At 39.9% G+C, this 18305-nt stretch overlaps 1 protein-coding gene across 1 annotated transcript in view; it reads right to left on the bottom strand.

Annotated features, from left to right (window-relative positions):
• Nucleotides 1-5618: 5618 nt before the first annotated feature.
• gnaz (guanine nucleotide binding protein (G protein), alpha z polypeptide) overlaps nt 5619-18305 on the bottom strand; it is a 33451-nt gene continuing 20764 nt past the window's right edge. The window contains exon 3 of the mRNA XM_023269982.3: nt 5619-7748. Within this exon, the coding sequence (XP_023125750.1) occupies nt 7404-7748 (345 nt within the window). The 3' untranslated portion in view covers nt 5619-7403. The remainder of the gene's footprint in view (nt 7749-18305) is intronic.

The raw sequence follows: 18305 nt of genomic DNA on the forward strand, positions 1-18305 counted from the left end.
GAAAATATCAGAAGTTTTACTGATATATATGTAATCACTGATTACTGAAAATATTTACAAGAATTTTCTGGCCAAATCATGGATTTTTTTAAAATAAAACTTTTAAGGGAAACTTTAAGGAATAATTTGAATTTTCTTCCTGAAGGTTTTGCAAATATTCTGAAATTTGGGGAATTTTTTTTGCTGAATTTTGGGATTTTTTTTCAGACAAAGAAACAATATTTTTTGGTGCCTGTAAATGAAGACAACAGGAGGGTTAAGAGGGGGCGGCATGGTGTTGCAGTGGTTAGCCCTGTCACATCACAGCTGAAAGTCGATTACAACCTGAGATCTTTCCTTGTGGAGTTTGCATGTTTCCTATGTCTGTGTGGGTTTTCACCAGGTTCTCCGGCTTCCTCCCACAGTCCAAAGACATGCTGAGGTTAATTGGTGGTTGTAAATTGTCTGTACATGTGAATGTGAGTGTGGTTGGTTGTCTGTCTCTCTGTGGCCCTGTGATAGACAGGCCACCTGTCCAGTGTGAACCCTGCATTTGCCCTAAGTCAGCTGGGATAAAGCAGTGAATGGCCTATAAACTGACAATTTATAGGCCATTACCATATAAATCTGAAAAGGTTGGCAAATTCCAGCTCAGACATCATTTTACTGGGTGATATACACATTAGGAAGTGGCAACAGATAGCAAAAGGGCGCCAATACTCTAACGCAAGTCGACAGAACATTACAGATGTTAAATAATAAGCAGTGACTCAACCAATGGTTCCACCCTTCACCTGTCACATTTTTCCCATTATCTTGAAATCAGTCAGTTTTTTGTACAGCAGCCCTCTAGTTTCAGACGTAGGAAAAATTTGGAGCCAGCCAGAAAGTATCTATTCAGACTTGAATTATTGATACGCCTCTGTCTGTTAAGTTCAATGAATGATAATAGCAGATTATTATCCAAACAAAGAGAAAAATAATACCAAAGCTACATAAAAGATTCTCAACCTATACGTGAGTAACAGCTGAATGGGACAGATTGAGCTTTGCACCAGAGGTCTATAAAACACCAGAAAAGGAGGCACTGACGGGAAACTAATTGGAGATGTCAACTTTAAAGCATCAAGTTTAGTAAAACCTTGAAAACACACGTCTAGAGCAATGACAAATGTTGACAACTTCAATGTGTCATCTACGAACAATCATGAATTTGAGCATTGGCAATGCTTCTGGTTCTTTGTAGATTTGCTTAAAGCATGAACCAACAGGAATGTAAGAACGGATGACTGTATGTGGAGAGGTGATCAGTATTGGTGACCATTGTTGAACATGAAGATATATTTGTGACATTCATGGGCGGAATCTCAAGTTGCAGTCTGGAAACGTTAAAGTCATCTACTGTGGTTTGCTGATGATGCTGTTTGCAGATCTTGAGATCTTGTTCATGAGGAAGAAAATGGAACATAACATGGACAGACAGATTAGGGCAGAGCCAAAAGTATTATGGGTGTTGTAACGGACTTTCGTGGTGAGGAGGTAAAGTTCATGATTCACCAAATAAGCAACGTTCAGACCCTCACCTATGATCATGGACTCTGGGTAGTGACAGAAAGAAGTCACAGATATGAGCAGCTAAAAGGATTTTTCTCTTTTGGGTGGCTGGGCTCAACTTTAGGGACTAGATAAGGTGTTTGGACATCCAGAGGAAGTACGAAGTAGATCTGATGTTCCTTTGAGTTGAAAGGAGCCAACTGAGGTGGTTTGAACATCTGATTAGGATGACTCTTAGGTCCATTCCTTAGGAAGTTTTCTGAGCATGACCAAGTTCAAAAAGACCACAGAGTAAGCCCAGAACTCACTGGATTGGTTACATATTTCATCTGGCCTGAAAACATCTCAGGATCATTCAGAAGGAACTTGAAAATGGTAATGGCAAGAGGGAACTGCTGGTATGGATGGATGGATGGATGGATGGATGGATGGATGGATGGATGGTGATAGCATGCTAGTTTTCCATATGTTTCCTTTTCTAACATCACTCAGCTGTTCATAACTCAAGTAAATCCGAGTTCCTGGTAACCAGAAAGTGGTGCAAGAAAATGGGCAGCGGTTGATGTTTTCAAAGTTGAACCCTGATCGTGGGGATTTCCTTTGAATCGTTTGATTTCAGCTATAAATGTATAACCCAGGTGTGACCTAACCCTCAGGCTAGTTTTTACAGTATGATTCAGTCCACATTAACCAGCTGTCTGCCATTACACTGAAACTGCTGCTGAGTGAAATACCGTTTTATACCCTTTGCTTCAGTCGAGGAATGTTGGCACACATTTTCATCTGATTCCCCAAAGCACCGTGACATGGACTTGATCAGGGCTTTGGGCATCATCACTGGTCTGTAAGGCCTCTTTTTAGTACATCCAGGCTTCTGCAGAGAGTTTTGCTTCTCACAGCAGCACAACAAATAGTGTTGCCTTGTTAGTAGAAACACTTCTGCTGTTTATGACGTTATTAGAGAGGTTTAGTTTTGAGCTGAACGGATCACGGGAACATCGAGGCCCATAAGAGAACAAGAGTATGAGGACTCGATGGAGCAGTGCTAAAGTGTTTTCTGTATATAAACATGCAGTAGAGGAAGCTTGCGTGCTAATCTGTCTGCAGGGTCTGCAGTCTTCGGGAAAATCTGGCTGGCACAAGAACAGGGCAACAAGAGAGCCTGCAAAGAAGGCCTCGAGGGTGGAGTTAACTGGAGTAAACTGTGGTAAATAATTTTAGGATTTCAGTAAATCACCGCAGCAGGTTGTTTTCCTGAGTATTATCAGAGCAGCATGGTTTCAGGAATGGCAGCATCAACTTATCAGTCAGTCGGTGTTGATTCACTTTCTGGTTAAGTTCAGGAAAATCTTTTCATCATTGTTTACATTTGCAAATGCTGCGGTAGGTATAAGTTCAGTTTCTAGATTATTGAATGAACAAGGGCTGCTTGAGAAAGGCTTGACTGCAGTCTATAATAGATGTCACATGGGTCAAGAGGTTTTGTGAGGACAGCAGTGTCTCTAACTGACTCAAAGACAGATGGTCCACAGCCAGATGTCAGGGAGGGGTTGATGATATTCGTTAGGAAGTCAAGCAGATCAGCAGAAATTGTCCCGGACAGGGAGAAGGGAGCGGGTTCAAGAGGGCAGCAGTTAAGTCTGCTCATGGGATTTTTTCAGGACTTCATTTAAAATTGGTTGAGGGAGACATTAAGCTCATGTTAGAGAGGTCAGAGGAGTCTTTTTGTAAAGTGAACAGAGGAGGGAGGAGTGAGGCGAGTGGCACCGAGAGGAGAGTAAAGCATGCACTTGCCTCTGCGGGTCAGGAGCAGAAGACTGGATTTAACGTGGTAAATGACCGATTTGCTGGCAGATAGAGGCAAAGAAAGGAGGAGATGAGAACTCAAACTCTTCCAAGAAAGCCAGACGTGGAATTTTCCTGCAGCTGCCTGAAGCGTTGTCCATTTGATTTGCTGGGCGGTTTACAGCCAAAGAGCAGGTGGGAGCAGCTTAGAGGAAAGGGGAGAAGGTCCTGCAGGGATAAGAGGGCAGGAATAAACGTGGAGGTCGCTGAGGAGACACAGGAAGGACTCGGCTGGAGGGAGTAATGAGAGGTGAGCTGAGGACAGAAGGAGGCCGAGGAATCACAAGACATACCCAGTGGTGACGGAGTGAAGAAAACTAGTTTAGAAGGGTTCTTGTGGAGGGGAGTGGAGGGAGAAATAAGTGCTGGTCAACAACATGGAAAGGGTCAAGAGTGGTTACTGGTGAGGCCTTTCTTCTCCGGCTCTCTCTTTGTTTCTGTGGAAAAAAAACAAAAAACGTCTGAATCATTCAGGAGGCCCACAAATAGACAGGGTCATGGAACAGGCCAGGGATTATAGATATTTATTGTTTCTGATCTGTCATCATAGGGCCAAGAATTTCTGTTTGTGCCTGTGGTTGTTTGTGAACTACATATATTTTTAGAAATTCCCTTAATCCTTTTTCCTTATTATACATCGGATGTCTCAATACTGATGACAGATATGAGTCTACTCTGGCCCCTGCTTCAGTTTTACATTTATGGACAAAAGCAGAAGTATTTGTTCTGGTCTGAACATCAACCTGAATAACCTTTTGTTATAAGCAACGATGTTCTTCTAGTAAAGCAAACCCTTCCCAAACTGTACATTTCTATAGTCTTTATCATAGAAAAAGAACACAGCACACTCCTGACATGTTATATCACACGTCATTATCATCTCCTCTGTTTGTCTGATTCATTTGCACGTCTCACTAGAAGCCTCCATAGCTAGCTTTATGCCATGTGAACCATTCTCAACATAATGTGCCCCATGAATGTTTTAGTGTTGCTATAAATTCCACACAATGTTGAGAACTCAGACCATTAAACAGAAGAGAGATATCGTATTTTTTTTGGTCGAAAACGGTAGAAAGAAACTTTTTCCATATCTGTCTTAATCCTAATATGATCCTCAGTCTTGTTTCTTCTACATCTCTGTCTGCCAGTTGTCAGTAGGGATTATAATATATAATAATGCCTTTTCACTGCTACTATATGCTGAAATATTACATATATCGGGAGAAAATGTGTGACTTCACCATCAGCTGTTTAGCACCACCTTGTGACAAAACAGCCCTAAAAAACAAAACAAAAAACGATCCAAACTGCTGCCCAGACTCCACCTAAAAGTGAACTCAAGGCTATCCTCCTCCCGATTGATTGGAATGAGTAAATATGGGGCCTTTTTAAACCTCCTTTGATGTGTTCTTGCAACTATTTTCCCATCCTGTAACTCAGTCATTTTTAGAGTTGGCATTGAATCACACCACATGACAGTCATACGGCATGATTTCAACAACACTCTCCCTTCTTGGGAGTGAATTTTATTTAAGTTCATGCCTCAAATGGATTCCCACTGCTGTGTAAATGACCTGAAGGATGTTTTTCACATATGGATGTAAATTAAGATAAAAATGAGCATGAGACAGCAGACAAAGGATGAATGAACTGCAGGCCTGTGTGTGTGGCCGATATTAAAAGCTGTATTAACAGTTAAATAATGTTTAAGAATGGAAAATATTCACACCAGAAGCACATGGACACATCTTCCTGCTGCAGGTTTGATCATAGCCTATATATGTTCTTTAAATGTCTTCAGATTTATGATGCATGCTGTAAACGAACTCTAACTTGTGTGTGAACTTGTGACATTGAGCTCTCGAAAGATGAAAAATTATCCGTGCCCGCAGACGGCCCTATTAGCAGTTTAGTCACTAATTAGACTGGAATCTGTAGCGCTGTCACTGCGTCACACATGGGCCAAGCTCATTCAGGAGTAATTTAATTGCACACTTCATGTCTGAATTCTTTTTGCCTCAGTGGCTTCATTGTATGAGGAGGACAAATGCTTTTTTATGTCATGATTTTGGAAGCAAAGGATTCTGGACGTTCCATTCCAGGTTGCAAATGATTCGATGCAGCGCGGTTATGAAAGGAGAGGAGAGATGAGAGGCTGTGCAGCAGCCGGTCTGCTGTCTGGCCCCGAAGCACCGTAGAGACAATCACCACCCAAAAACACATTTACTACACCGTAAAAATTTGCATAAGTTGTTTTATTCATAGTTATTGTCCTTTTTATATTTCTTTTTTTTTTCTTTTTCATTGTTTTGTCTTTTGTTGAAGTGGACATCCCATAAAGTCAAGCCTGAAGCCCTTGGCTGAGTTGTTCTCTGAACTGAAAAGAAAGGGTAAGAGGAGGAGCGGAGTGGGATTTTTTTTCCTCCTCTATCTCTCACTCTCTCTTTATCTCACTCGCAGTATCCCAACTCAACCTTTATTTTCATTTGTTTGAACAAACAGTGTACCTTACAGTATATTTACACATCATACTGACTGACTGTTTAACAATTTCCACTTAGATAATGCAAGGAAGATTGAACTTTTAAGGTTTGTTTCTTTGTTTTTCATTTTTCTTCTACAGTCTTGTTCTCCTTTGATCCACTTTCTCCTCTCATGCTAACTTTGTTGTGAGGTTTTTCCTTGTCAGCATTGTAATCATCATGATCATCACCGCTATCGTCATCATTATTGTAATCTTTTTTTCATCTTCATCATCATCATCATAACATTATGATCACCATTATTTTATTGATAAAACTCTTTTCAATAGATTCCTCTCTGACAACTGTACAATCGTACACAGTGTTTGACTTTTATATATATATTTTTGGGAATATATTATTAAAACCTAGGAAAAGAGAAACTCAAAGAAAATATATTAGTATCCCAAAGTAACAAAATCATGCATGTTTTAATGTATTCATCCATAAAAATAAAACAACAAAAAAAACCTAAATAAAATAAAATGAAATTAACGTAATGGATGGGATCTGGTTTTATTTACAAACTGATCTTGGCACTGTTTTTGTTGTCTCTTGCTGGAAACTGGAATGATCATAAATACTTTTGACTCTGCCGAGTGTAACGTACTCCTTGTATTATAAGTCAGTGTCCTGCTGTAAAAGGCAGGTTTGAGAGACATATTCTTTTTTTTTTTTTTTTAAAGCACAAAAAGATTAAAGAAAGAGGGAAAGAACAACATTAGAGGGTCGACCGGGGGACAGAACAGAAATAAGTGTGTAGAAAACATATTTCACTTCAACTTTAGACTGTGGCAGTTTCCTCTTTTAGGCAGAAACCCTGTGACATCATGTCTAATGACTCCTCCCACAGGAATACAGGCTCTCATCAGGTGCACTTACTGTTTACTAATGTTTGGGTGAAAATCCAAAAAGAGAACATTGATTCTGTCAAAATTATCTTTTTTTTTTTTTTTTTTTATAAAGCAGCATTAATTGACTCAGGCAAATAAAAGAAAGGAGACAAAAGTAACTGAAAACCGCCAGTACAGACCTATTACTCAGTCTCAGGTTTGGCAGGCAGGTTGGGGTAGCTGTCTAAAATTTCCAGTGTTGCCTCGTCAAACAAGTGCTTGACTGATCCAAAGATCTTGTGTGTGAACAAACAATAAGGATCAGTGTGTGTATATGTGTATATGTGTGTGTGTGTATGTGTGTGTGTTTGGGTGTCTCTGCATACTCATATTCAGTGCAAACACGTAGGGTTAAAAATCCCATCTCCACCATCAGCGCTGCTGCTTCCATAGAAACAGTTGGATCTACAGTATCGTCCATCCCTGACCATCAGACCACCTCATCTGCTTTCCAGTTCTCTGTTGCACCTCTTCACAGAGATAAACCGCCAGGCAGACTGACTTGCCTTTGTTTATCCAGCCTGATGGCGGGCCGACTGCTCCCCAGCGGCCCCGCTTTAACCCCCAGCCCACCACCCACCACCCACCCGCTCCCAGCCGGCGTCAGGTCCTAGCATAGCCCAATGTACTTCAGATTGTTCTGGATGATCACGTCCGTGACAGCGTCGAACACAAACTGGATGTTGCTGGTGTCAGTGGCACAGGTGAAGTGCGAATAGATCTCCTTGGTCTCCTTGTTGCGGTTGAGGTCCTCAAACTGCCGTTGCACATAGACGGCCGCCTCCTCGTAGGTGTTCTGACCTTTGTAGTCGGGGAAGCACACTGTCAGGGGAATGCGTTTTATCTTCTCAGCCAACAGGTCCTTCTTGTTGAGGAAGAGGATGAGCGACGTGTTGGTGAACCAGTTGTTGTTGCAGATGGAGTCGAACAGACGCAAGCTCTCAGCCATGCGGCTCTGTGGGGAAAGAGAAAGAAAGAGAAAGAAAATTTAATAAAAATGAAGCTCAGACCAGGGGCTGCACAGTGGAGTGGTGGTTAGCACTTTCCCCTTGCAGCTAGAAGATCCCCGGTTTGCGTCCTGGCCTTCCTGGGATCTTTCTGCATGGTGTTAGCATGTTCTCCCTGGGCATGTGTGGGTTTTCTCTGGGTACTCCGGCTTCCTCCCACAATCCAAAAACATGCTGGCATTAATTGATTATTCTAAATTGCCCGTAGGGGTGAATGCTAATGTGGCAGACTGGTGACCTGTCCAGGGTGTCCCCTGCCTTCGCCCCAAGTCAGCTGGGATAGACTCCCCCCACCCCCCCGCGACCCTAATGAGGAGTAAGCGATGTATAGATAATGGATGGATGGAAGATCAGACCAAAATTGTTTAAAGCACTATGGGTTGAAAAACTCATGTTTTTTTTTCTAAAAATCTTCCAGTTGGGGCCACCTTTAGAGTGGTTTCACCTATCATACCTGTTCAATGATTGTCTTAATATTGGCCATAAATGCACAAGTCAATCATTTTTTTCTCATCATGTGTGCCACTTTACTCTACAATTTTAAAGCTCCTGTTGGGGAAAATCACAGGGGAATAAATCAGCCAGTTAGTGTGAAAAATAAAGGTTTTATGGTTGGTGGATTATCGGAATAGATAAACATGGATGTTCTTTAGCCAAACTTGCACCATCAAATCACTGGTTTGTACTGGTCTATCAAAGCAGGGTTGTGCTACTTAAGACCGCATGTATATACATCAGTGAGCCTGCAAAGTTTCAGGACTGGAGGTACATTATTTCTCAAGTTATGGCAATTTAAACATTGATCCACAGATGGACGTGTTGAAAACGATGCAAAATCAACATGACCCCACAGTCTTCAAAATCTATAGTTAAATATGTCCTCAGATTTTACACATGGCCAACCCGATCAATATTCACAACTTTAAAACCAAAAATCTGTCAAACTGAAAATGGTAAGGTGTTTCTAAAATTTGGCGAATTGATGTTTAATGACCCTAGTATTTAGTAAATCAGGCCGGTTTATAACACTATTTTGACTAAGCCAAGTGGCAAAAACAAATAAGATTACACCAATATTTCAGGATGAATATGAAGACAAGACAAGAGGAGGTGTAAAACCACCCAGCACACATCACAGATATCCACTTGTCTAACCAAAGGTACGACTTTCTCTGTTGTGTCAACAGAGGTTTGAGACTCAGACAGACAAAGACCGGCACTGAACTTTCACATTCTCCTTTTTTTTTTTTTTTAACCACTACTTACTTTCTCCAAATCCAGGACTGAGCCACAGAACATGTGTATTTATTCATCACTGACACAGAATATTCCAAGGAGAAGAATAAATTTGGCACTGATTATTGTATGAAAATTTGAGTGCTTCCTGTGCAGGTTGGGTTTGTGTACACTGACGACAAATAGCTGTAACCTTAAATAGTTTCTCATAACAGAAACACTCACGCCGTTTCTAAAAGCTTATAGAAGCAACACTGACTTCTTCAATGCTATTATGATAAATTAGCTTAAAATATGCTTTTATTCTTTTTTTCACAGTAACTGCTCTGACTCTGAAATAACGTTTTCACCTTCAGCTATTGTGGTCGATAAATAAATGCCTGAGCTCCTCCAAATGTGGGTGAATTTTCACTTACAGCCCCAAGATCACATTAGGTGTCACATTTATTTTCTACAGAGTTGGGTGGAAATTTATTCCACAACTGGATGATGGGAATCACTGATTCCTGCCATGTCCTGCAGACAAATTAGTCATGAGTTACAGTACGGGGTGAAGCACAGAGGAGCAGCAGTGAAGCTTCACTGACAGGAAAAAAAAAAAGAACAATGTGACCGGTATCTGCATCAAACCACAACTTTAGCACTTTAGCTGTTTTATGTGACTCGTTTGATTAAATTATTATAAATAGTAATGTTAAAATAAAATTTGATTTGTCACATTTGTTTTACAGACTTGTGAAACATGCTACTTTTAATGAAAAAGAAAAAGCCCTTCAATGGCTTCTGTGAATATTCCTCTGTGTGTGTGTGTGTGTGTCTGTGTGTGTGTGTGTGTGTGTGTGTGTGTGTGTGTGTGTGTGTGTGTGTGTGTGTGTGTGTGTGTCTGTGTGTGTCTGTGTGTGTCTGTGTGTGTCTGTGTGTGTGTGTGTGTGCGCACACATACAGGCCTTCCTTACAGTTTGTGCTCATGTGATGTCGAATGTATAACACGAAACAAAGAAAAGGAAAGTTGATCTGCTCATGGCAGCTGCTGGCACGTGGCGACTGGCTTGTGACTGCGAGGTTGTCAGATGGAGGATTGCTGTTTAAAAGGTTACAGAAACAACACGATGCTCTGAGCAAATCACAAGATCTGTGCGGCATTAAAAAAAAGACACTGAGAGGAATGGTGAGAGATTAGACCATCGCTGTGCAGATCGAGCGTAAACCCTGATTATTTGGTAGCGTAAGTGCAGTATTTTTTGGATAATGATGAAAAGGCTGCAGTTATGAGAAGCCAAAGTCGCATGTAGCCTTTTAATATTGCCCAAAAAGTGCTAGGGCTGAAAAGTTTATGGTACCATATTATTTATGCACATAAAAAGTGCTCCTGTTTTTTTTTTTTTCTTTTTTTTCTCAGTCATACTTTTTATTATTTCCTCTGGAAACATCCATAACACAGAAGAGCAAAGGTACATAAATACTAAGGCTGGGACTTTAACGCATTCATTTCGATTAATTAATTACAGAAAAAATAACGCGTTAAAAAATAGCGCATTTAATCGCACCTTTGTCAGTTCCCTAATTTCTGGCACACTGGTAACACTGATGAACACTCCAGCCCAGTAAGTGGCAGTAATGAACCTAAAGTCTCTTACTTGTTTTTTGAAAATATTTAGAAGAATTTTCTTGCCAAATTTGGGGATTTTTTAAAAAAATTTTTTTTTAAATAAAACTTTTAAGGGAAACTTTTAAGTAATTGTTGGGTTTTTCTTCCTGAAGGTTTTGCAAATTTTCAGAACTTTGGGGAATCTTTTTGCTGAATTTTTGGATTATTTTCAGACATGGAAACAATATTTTTTGGTGCCTGTAAACGAGGACAACAGGAGGGTTAAAGCAAAATTTAACAAACTAGCCTCCGATAAACGCAGCCCTGAATGACAGCTGAAGTTTCCAAAAACAGCAAAAGAATCTGAGGTCTGTTGAAACACAGGTGCCGCTAGCTGAGCCCGACATACTACTTAGAAATTCTCCAAGAAATTAGCTAATTGTTTAAACAAATACAAAGAGACACCACAGGAAGAAGAGAGGGAATAATGTGGGGTTTCGTTCAATACAAATTGCATAAGAGCATGTTTGCAGACTGTGCTCAGCGCTGAAGCTTTAAAATGGCTCTTTCTTTGTCCATATGTCTTCCTCTCTGGTCTCATTGTCTCACAAGACTGAAACACAAGCTGCCCTTTCTCTGTAAGAATGCATCCTCAGGGGAGCGAGACCAACCCTAAACATTGTATAGTACACAAAGTCACGTCAGGCTGTTTGACCTCACTTCTCCTCCTCTTGTTTCAAAGCAGAAAAAGACGCCCAGCTGCTGTGGGAGTCCCCGTCTTCACCTGGACGCTCCAGTACGGTAAGGATGCTGCTGGTGGCACCCAGGGGCACTAAAGCATGCAGACCCCCCTCCTTCGCTTCAAAACACCCACTGATTCATGCATACATATACATCCACGCACACACTGCTGCTTTCCCCCTCACCTCCTCCTGTCAGAGGACTCGAGAGAGGCGCAGGCCTTAATTAAGCTTAAGTATTAATGAGGAAGTTCATCACAGTGTCATTGCTTTGTTTCCCATAAATACGAGTCATTTAAGTGTGCAGCCATCCCTCCGTTATTCATTAAGGTTCGTTTTAAATGTCACCGCCTTACAAGGAGGGTCGCTATGCATTTATCTGCCAAGATGATTTTTCCATGTCACCCTTTTTTTTTCTGCAGCTGTACCTGAGAATTGCATTATTCAGGCCGCTCGCTCTCTGTTTTCCCTCTCTGTTTAATTACTAATGTCTTTACTGTCGGCTGCAACACTGCAGGGTGAAGACGTGAAAACAAGCAAACAAACATACGCACTATAGGAGTACATAGTATTTTGTTTGTGCTAGATTCTCCTAAAATTTGCAGTTTTTTATATATTTGTCTTTTTTTTGTGACCTTGTTTGCATTGAGAGTAAAATACTTATGGAGAGAAGTTCACAGAAAAAGATTCTGATGTGGAAAAATCTATTTTCTGTATTCAATATAAGACAAACATCAAATTTTGACACATAATAAAGGTGACAGAAGTTAATATGGTCATGCACAGTTGTAGTAGTTATGTGTAGCACTAAACCTAAATCCTTCCTTAAATAAAATTTCTGAAACCCTGAATCTGGAAAACAAACAAGAAGATTTTTAAAAATATATTTGCATTTAGAAATGTAAAATCTAGATGATAAAGGATACATGTATGCAACATGTATAATTTGGTTGATTTATTTTTCACTTCTTGGAAAATTTCATTCCATTTTCTGTAAATCTCTTTTTCAAAGCCTCCATTATAAAACAATTTAGTTACATGACAGTAGTGCCTTTCATAACCCATTAGCCTGTTACGAGGCTGTGGCTGAGAATATTCTTGAATGGTTGTTTAGACACTGGTCTGCAACAAATCTGATGCTTGTGTGATTCTGAATTGTCAGTGTGATTTAATGTCAGAGAACAGAGAAAATGCAGTTTCACATTTACATCAGTTCATTCATTGTCTTTGCTGCTGCTTGGAAGGAAAAGCACACACGACGAACTTTGACGTGAAAACATCAAACGATATTAATTAATTTCCAGTCTTCTTTCACATGAAATGTAATTAAGTCCTGTTTGAGAGGTTATTAATTGAAACAAAGGAAACGGAGCTGCGGTTGGTGCTGATGTTTGGCTAACACAAGCTTCAACAACTGCTAACCTCATATCTGTGCTTTTCATTTTCACCTCACAGACACACAATTCACTGTACGCGGTCAGGCTCAGCTGTTGCATACAAACCTGCACTACATATTCATAATAACGCACACACAATGCGCGCATGCACATGCACACACACACCTCGTCTATTCTCTCCAGCACTGCTGTTTATTGTACAAACCCCCTCCCCTCCTCTTCACTCCTTTCCCTTCCTCATCCTCCCCTCCCTAGTCACAGCTCACTGTCAACAGCGCAGGATTAGGAGCATTTGACTGGCCTGTTGCTAAGCAACAGTAGCCATGGCAACTGATTCATTATGAAGACAGGGATGGGACAAGGAAAATGCATCAGGGAATGGGTTGATGGGTAAATGTACTGTAATTATTATGGTGTATTTTCTGTCTAGTGTGAGTTGGTGCATTGAAACTGAACCTTTGTTGTCCTGGTTGGAGAATGTTTGTTTTTTGTGCTTTTTTTGTCGATGGATAAAGGCATCATTAAAAAGTGGCACCTTTTCCTCTTTGAAGCAGGTGAAACTTTTCTGTATGTATACACTGACTACTCTGGAGCCATTAATCAGAGGTCATCACTCACACATAAAAAACAATGAATGTCTCAAAATTATAGGACTGACTGAATTGTTCAACAAATGCCCAGCTTTGCCACCATTCAACATCCATAATTAGTCCTGTTGTGTTGTTTTTCATTAGACAGGATGCAGTTCATTGAATCATCATGTTCGAATGAAGATAGGGCCTCCATTCAAACATGTTCATTTCAAAGCATCCTGGTGCTGTGGTTTGAAGACTTGTAGCACTTTGAGCTTAGAATAAGAAATAAATGAGTCAGAGTTGCACTTGAATTGAGATCGATTGGTCACCTCTGGTCTGAAAGGTTAAATCTGGGGCTTTGTGGTGCTAAAGGGTCATTTCCTTGCAAAATTAAACTGTCAACTAACTGTTTTTCATATGTGCTGTAAAGAATAAGCATTACACGAAATCACTGAGCTGTGGCAGTGCCAGATGTTGATCTTCTTACCAGAGGTTGGGATTTTCACAGATGTAAGGTTAAATATTACTGAAACAGGACTTAAAGTTAGAACATATTGATAGGAGACGCATTATCAAGTAAACAGCCAGAAAGCTTTTCTGCAAATGTAATCAGCAATTCTGGGATTCTGCCTCATTATAAGTTTAAACAAACACGTGACTTAGGTCATTCCATCACATTGTCTCCTAATATAGCTCCAGCTGGTAAATCTAGTTTGCGTGTTGCACAATCTAATAACTAAATTCATGCCGGACCTTTTCAACTTGAGTATGTTGTGTAAGGTTTAACTTGATTTTGCAAAAAGTTAAGGCAAGGATGTGGTCTTTGCTTCTTATCTGAAAATCTTTTGAGTTTACTCAGCAGTCTCATTTTTGTACAGGCCGAACAAACAGATGGAAAATGTAACTGTCATTTCTTAGAAACTTGTACGTATTTCCTCTGAACACTCTGTTCAATATTCTGTTGCAGACAGCTTTTGTACTGATTGCTATCAGATTATCTTTCAGTATTGCTGCTGCACTAATGCTGCAGCCTGATCATCTTGTAGATTTATTGGGGCGTGGCGTGTACTATACAGCCAGCGTTTGTATTCTAGAGCCTCCATTTTATTCAATTGAATACGGGATGTAAATTTCATTTTACATATGTAGGACACTGGTGTTTAAAGAAAGCGCATCATGAGGAATTTCTGTTTTACCCTGATTGTATGTTGCATTAACATCTAGCATCACAAAGAGAAATACAAGGAAAATATTGATTAAAATTAATAGTTCAACTACAAAATGCACAGAATTTGTGACTGAAACATTATCAGCATCTCACAAGTTGCTTCAGTTTGTCACTTCAAATGGAGAACAAAAATGAAAAGTTCACCAGGCGCCGTCCTGACGCAAGTAAGGTTTGACGGCGAGCGTAGTTATATAACTGAAAGTATGTGGCCACTGATGCAAAGCTACATTATGCATGTCAGTCTTATCTGATTCAGCCTGATGCAGAGATATCGCCATATAATGAGGTTATTCAGATCACGATTAATAATTTAATGAGTGATGCAGTCTCTTTTAGTACCAATGTATGTGTGGTAAAAGGTGAACAAAATATGGACATAAAGTCACTGCTGTATCTGTTATAAGATCATCCACGAAGTGAAGAAATTGCAAATTACATCAGATAATGTCTTCTATTTACGTATGTATGTACATCTCCTGCATACCTTATTGGATAATAATTCAACCAGTGACGCATTTGCTTTGAAGTCAGATTAGATTTTGGTTGGTTTGCCATCAGTATAATGCAGATCTGCACTTGTTGATTTTAGGCATATTTCACACCTTAACCTCATCATTTTTAGCTCATTCATTAAGGAATTTAGCTAATAACATTTGATCATAATAAGAATGTCAGTTGCCATTATTGGCAAATGTATAGAGAGATGAGTAGAAGGAAAAGTTAGACTTTAACGGCAAAAAATTTGAGCCACTACTTTTTCACAATCTCTTTGGCTGTATGCTGATGTATGTTTTAGACACATATATGATTTCTTAGCAGACTTTGTTTGTGGTCTCTCAGTGTAGTCGCAGCAGAGTTGCTTCCACTGGATAACCATACTGTCCATAGGGGGAAAAGCATTTATTCACTCTATTAGGTACATGCTTTCATCAATTATTTCATGCAGTGCTTTCACCTGCACAATATTATCAAAATCCAGATAATCCTGTCTTAGAATGATGCAGAAAAACTGGTTTGTGCATTTGTAGCTTCTAGGCTGGACTATTGTAACAGCTTGTTGTCAGGATGTCACAGTAACTTTTTGAAAAACCAAAGCAAAATTCTGCAACCAGAGTTCTGAGAGGAGCCAGTGAGAGAGATCATTTTTCTCCCATATTAGTTTCTCTTTCTGTGAAATCTAGAATAATATTTAAAAATCCTTTACCTAACAACGAAAGCTCTTAATGACCAAACTCCATCATCTCTTGCAGACTATATTGTCCCAGTAGAGCACTTTGTTTACTTGTGGTTACTAGAGCTTCCTGAAGCAGACTCGGAGGCAGATATCAGACTCCTCTGCTGTGGAATCAAATTAGGCGTAAAACTTTCCTTTTTACAAACTTCATAGTTAGGACTGGCTCAAATGACTTTCAACCTTCCCTTCGTTATGCTGTTATCGGCCCACACTGCTGGGAGACTTCTTCATGATGCACTGAGCAGCTCTCCTCCCTTTCTCTCTCCATACATTGAAATACCACTACTGCAAGCCATTAACTTTGTGTCCTCTGTTTGCTATAGTTTGTGTTCTGTCTTTCCTGTGGGTATCCCTGGATTTGGATCCATACGTTTCTGATCTGCAGCTGTTTGTCTCACCAACATCCCCAGATTTTATCGTTTTCTTGTGTGATATTTGTCTGTTATCTCTTTGTCTCTCGCCTTTAACCTTACCCCGACCAGTCAAGGCAGACGGCTGCCCTCCCTGAGCCTGGTTCTGTATGACTTCTTTTTCTTCCTACTGCCATAAAACAGCTGCTCAATGGAAATGTTTGGATTTGTTGGGTTTATCTTTATAATATTGTACAATCTTCACTTTACTATGTGAAGTGCCTTAAGAAGACTTACACTGTGAATTGGTGCTAAATGAAATAAAACTGAATTGAACTGAAATTAAAGTACCCCTGGAGCTGAACCTGCATGTTTCTGATCTGCAGCTAATTGACTCCCCAAAATCCCCAGTGTTTAGTGTTCTTTTATGTGTTATTTGAATGTCTTCTTTCTGCTGTCTTCTTCTCTCTCTCCTTTAACCTCAACCTAATCAGTCGAGGCAGATGGCCATCCTCCCTTAGCCTGGTTCTGCTGAAGATTTATTCAAACTAAAAGGATGCTGCTCAATGGGAGTTTTTGGTTTTGCTGGGTTTCTATCAGTAATATAATATTGTACGATCTTCACTTTACTATGGGAAGTCCCCTGAGATGACTTAGGGCGATAGAAATAAAACCGAATTGAACTGAAATAAAGTATTGCGACTGACAGTCTGTTGCAGATGTACCCCGCCTCTCACTGATTACATACTTGGATAGTTCCCAACCTCTCAATTGTAATGTTATAAAATGCATGAATATTCATTACAGGAATTTGCAGTCACTTAGAGAATGAGTGTGAGGAAGTGTGAAGAAGTGAAGAAGTGTGAATCTTCTAGCTATACAACAACGCTGCGCATTTCAAACACCTCTGCAGTGACAATACAGAGGACGATATCTGAAACACATTTGAATCTAAAATGCCCCACCTACTCATTGCCGATGCAGTTAATGGGAGCACAAAGGCAGGCTATTTCTGGAGAGGTTTCACCTGAATCAGATAAAGCAGCATCCCAGAGTCTGGCCTCTGAAAGAAGTTACAGTTAATGTCACTACTTCTAATTCACAACTTTACCAAGGAGCATCTAGGAAAGATAAATCTACAGCTGTCTGTGTGGATCTGTAAAACTGTAAAGGTAGTGAACCACAAACCATTCATAAAAATATATTTGTAGAAATCTTATTCACTCCAGAGAAAAATGGTTACATGAGCTAAGGCCTTGCACAGTAAAATGAAATATGTAAGTCATTCCTCTTGGCTCATATACACTCTAAGAGGCTCAGCAGTAAGGCAGCTACTGTTTCAGGTGCTTTACTTTCCTCTTCTTCTGTCTTCAAATAATAAAAGTTGTTTTTTCTCGCACCACTTAACTCCCATCGCTACATAGTGCCTGCACAATCTGCCAATTCTCACAGGTACAACCTCACACTTTATTCTGTGAACTCAATTAACACCATACTGCATTTTCTCCTCAGACTTTATTTTTAACCTATAAAACTAATTGATTTCATGTTCCAACCTGGCACAGTGTACACCCTGTTTTATCCGGGTAGCCCGCGAATTATCAGGCCAGTTCACTTACAGTGATGACAAAGTTTCCTCTGGGCTCAGACTATTTCTAGAGTCGACTGTAAGACATCAAGGTGAACATGGATACAGGAATCTCATCAGGGAGGAAAAAAATGCACAAAGAGTAAAAAGAAATTCCATTGTTGATCTTCTATTATCATAGAGGCATTTAAACAAGCAATAACTGCCCAGCTTTTCCCAAAACACTCAGATAAGAACATGGATAATGCTGTGGATAGGAAATTGTTGAAATTCCACAAATGTGAAGAAAAGATAACAAACACCAGCAGCTCTCTTCATTCAGACAGACTCAAAATAACTTTGATTGCTGCTACATTAAAACAAAGTAAATGCATTCTACCATTTAAAAATAAATCAGTCCAGTCATATTCCTGTCATGATAAGGACCGGACAATTTATAGAAGGCTTTCCAAACTGTTTATCAAACAAAACTGAAAGGGATGAAAAGGAATTACGGTATGTTATTTAGGGCAAGCACAGAGTTGGCTCAGGAAATACTGAATTGATTTGATTCATTTAAATCCTTGCAG

This window comes from Amphiprion ocellaris, chromosome 17 (assembly GCF_022539595.1).
Source record: "Amphiprion ocellaris isolate individual 3 ecotype Okinawa chromosome 17, ASM2253959v1, whole genome shotgun sequence".
Lineage (NCBI taxonomy): Eukaryota > Metazoa > Chordata > Actinopteri > Pomacentridae > Amphiprion > Amphiprion ocellaris.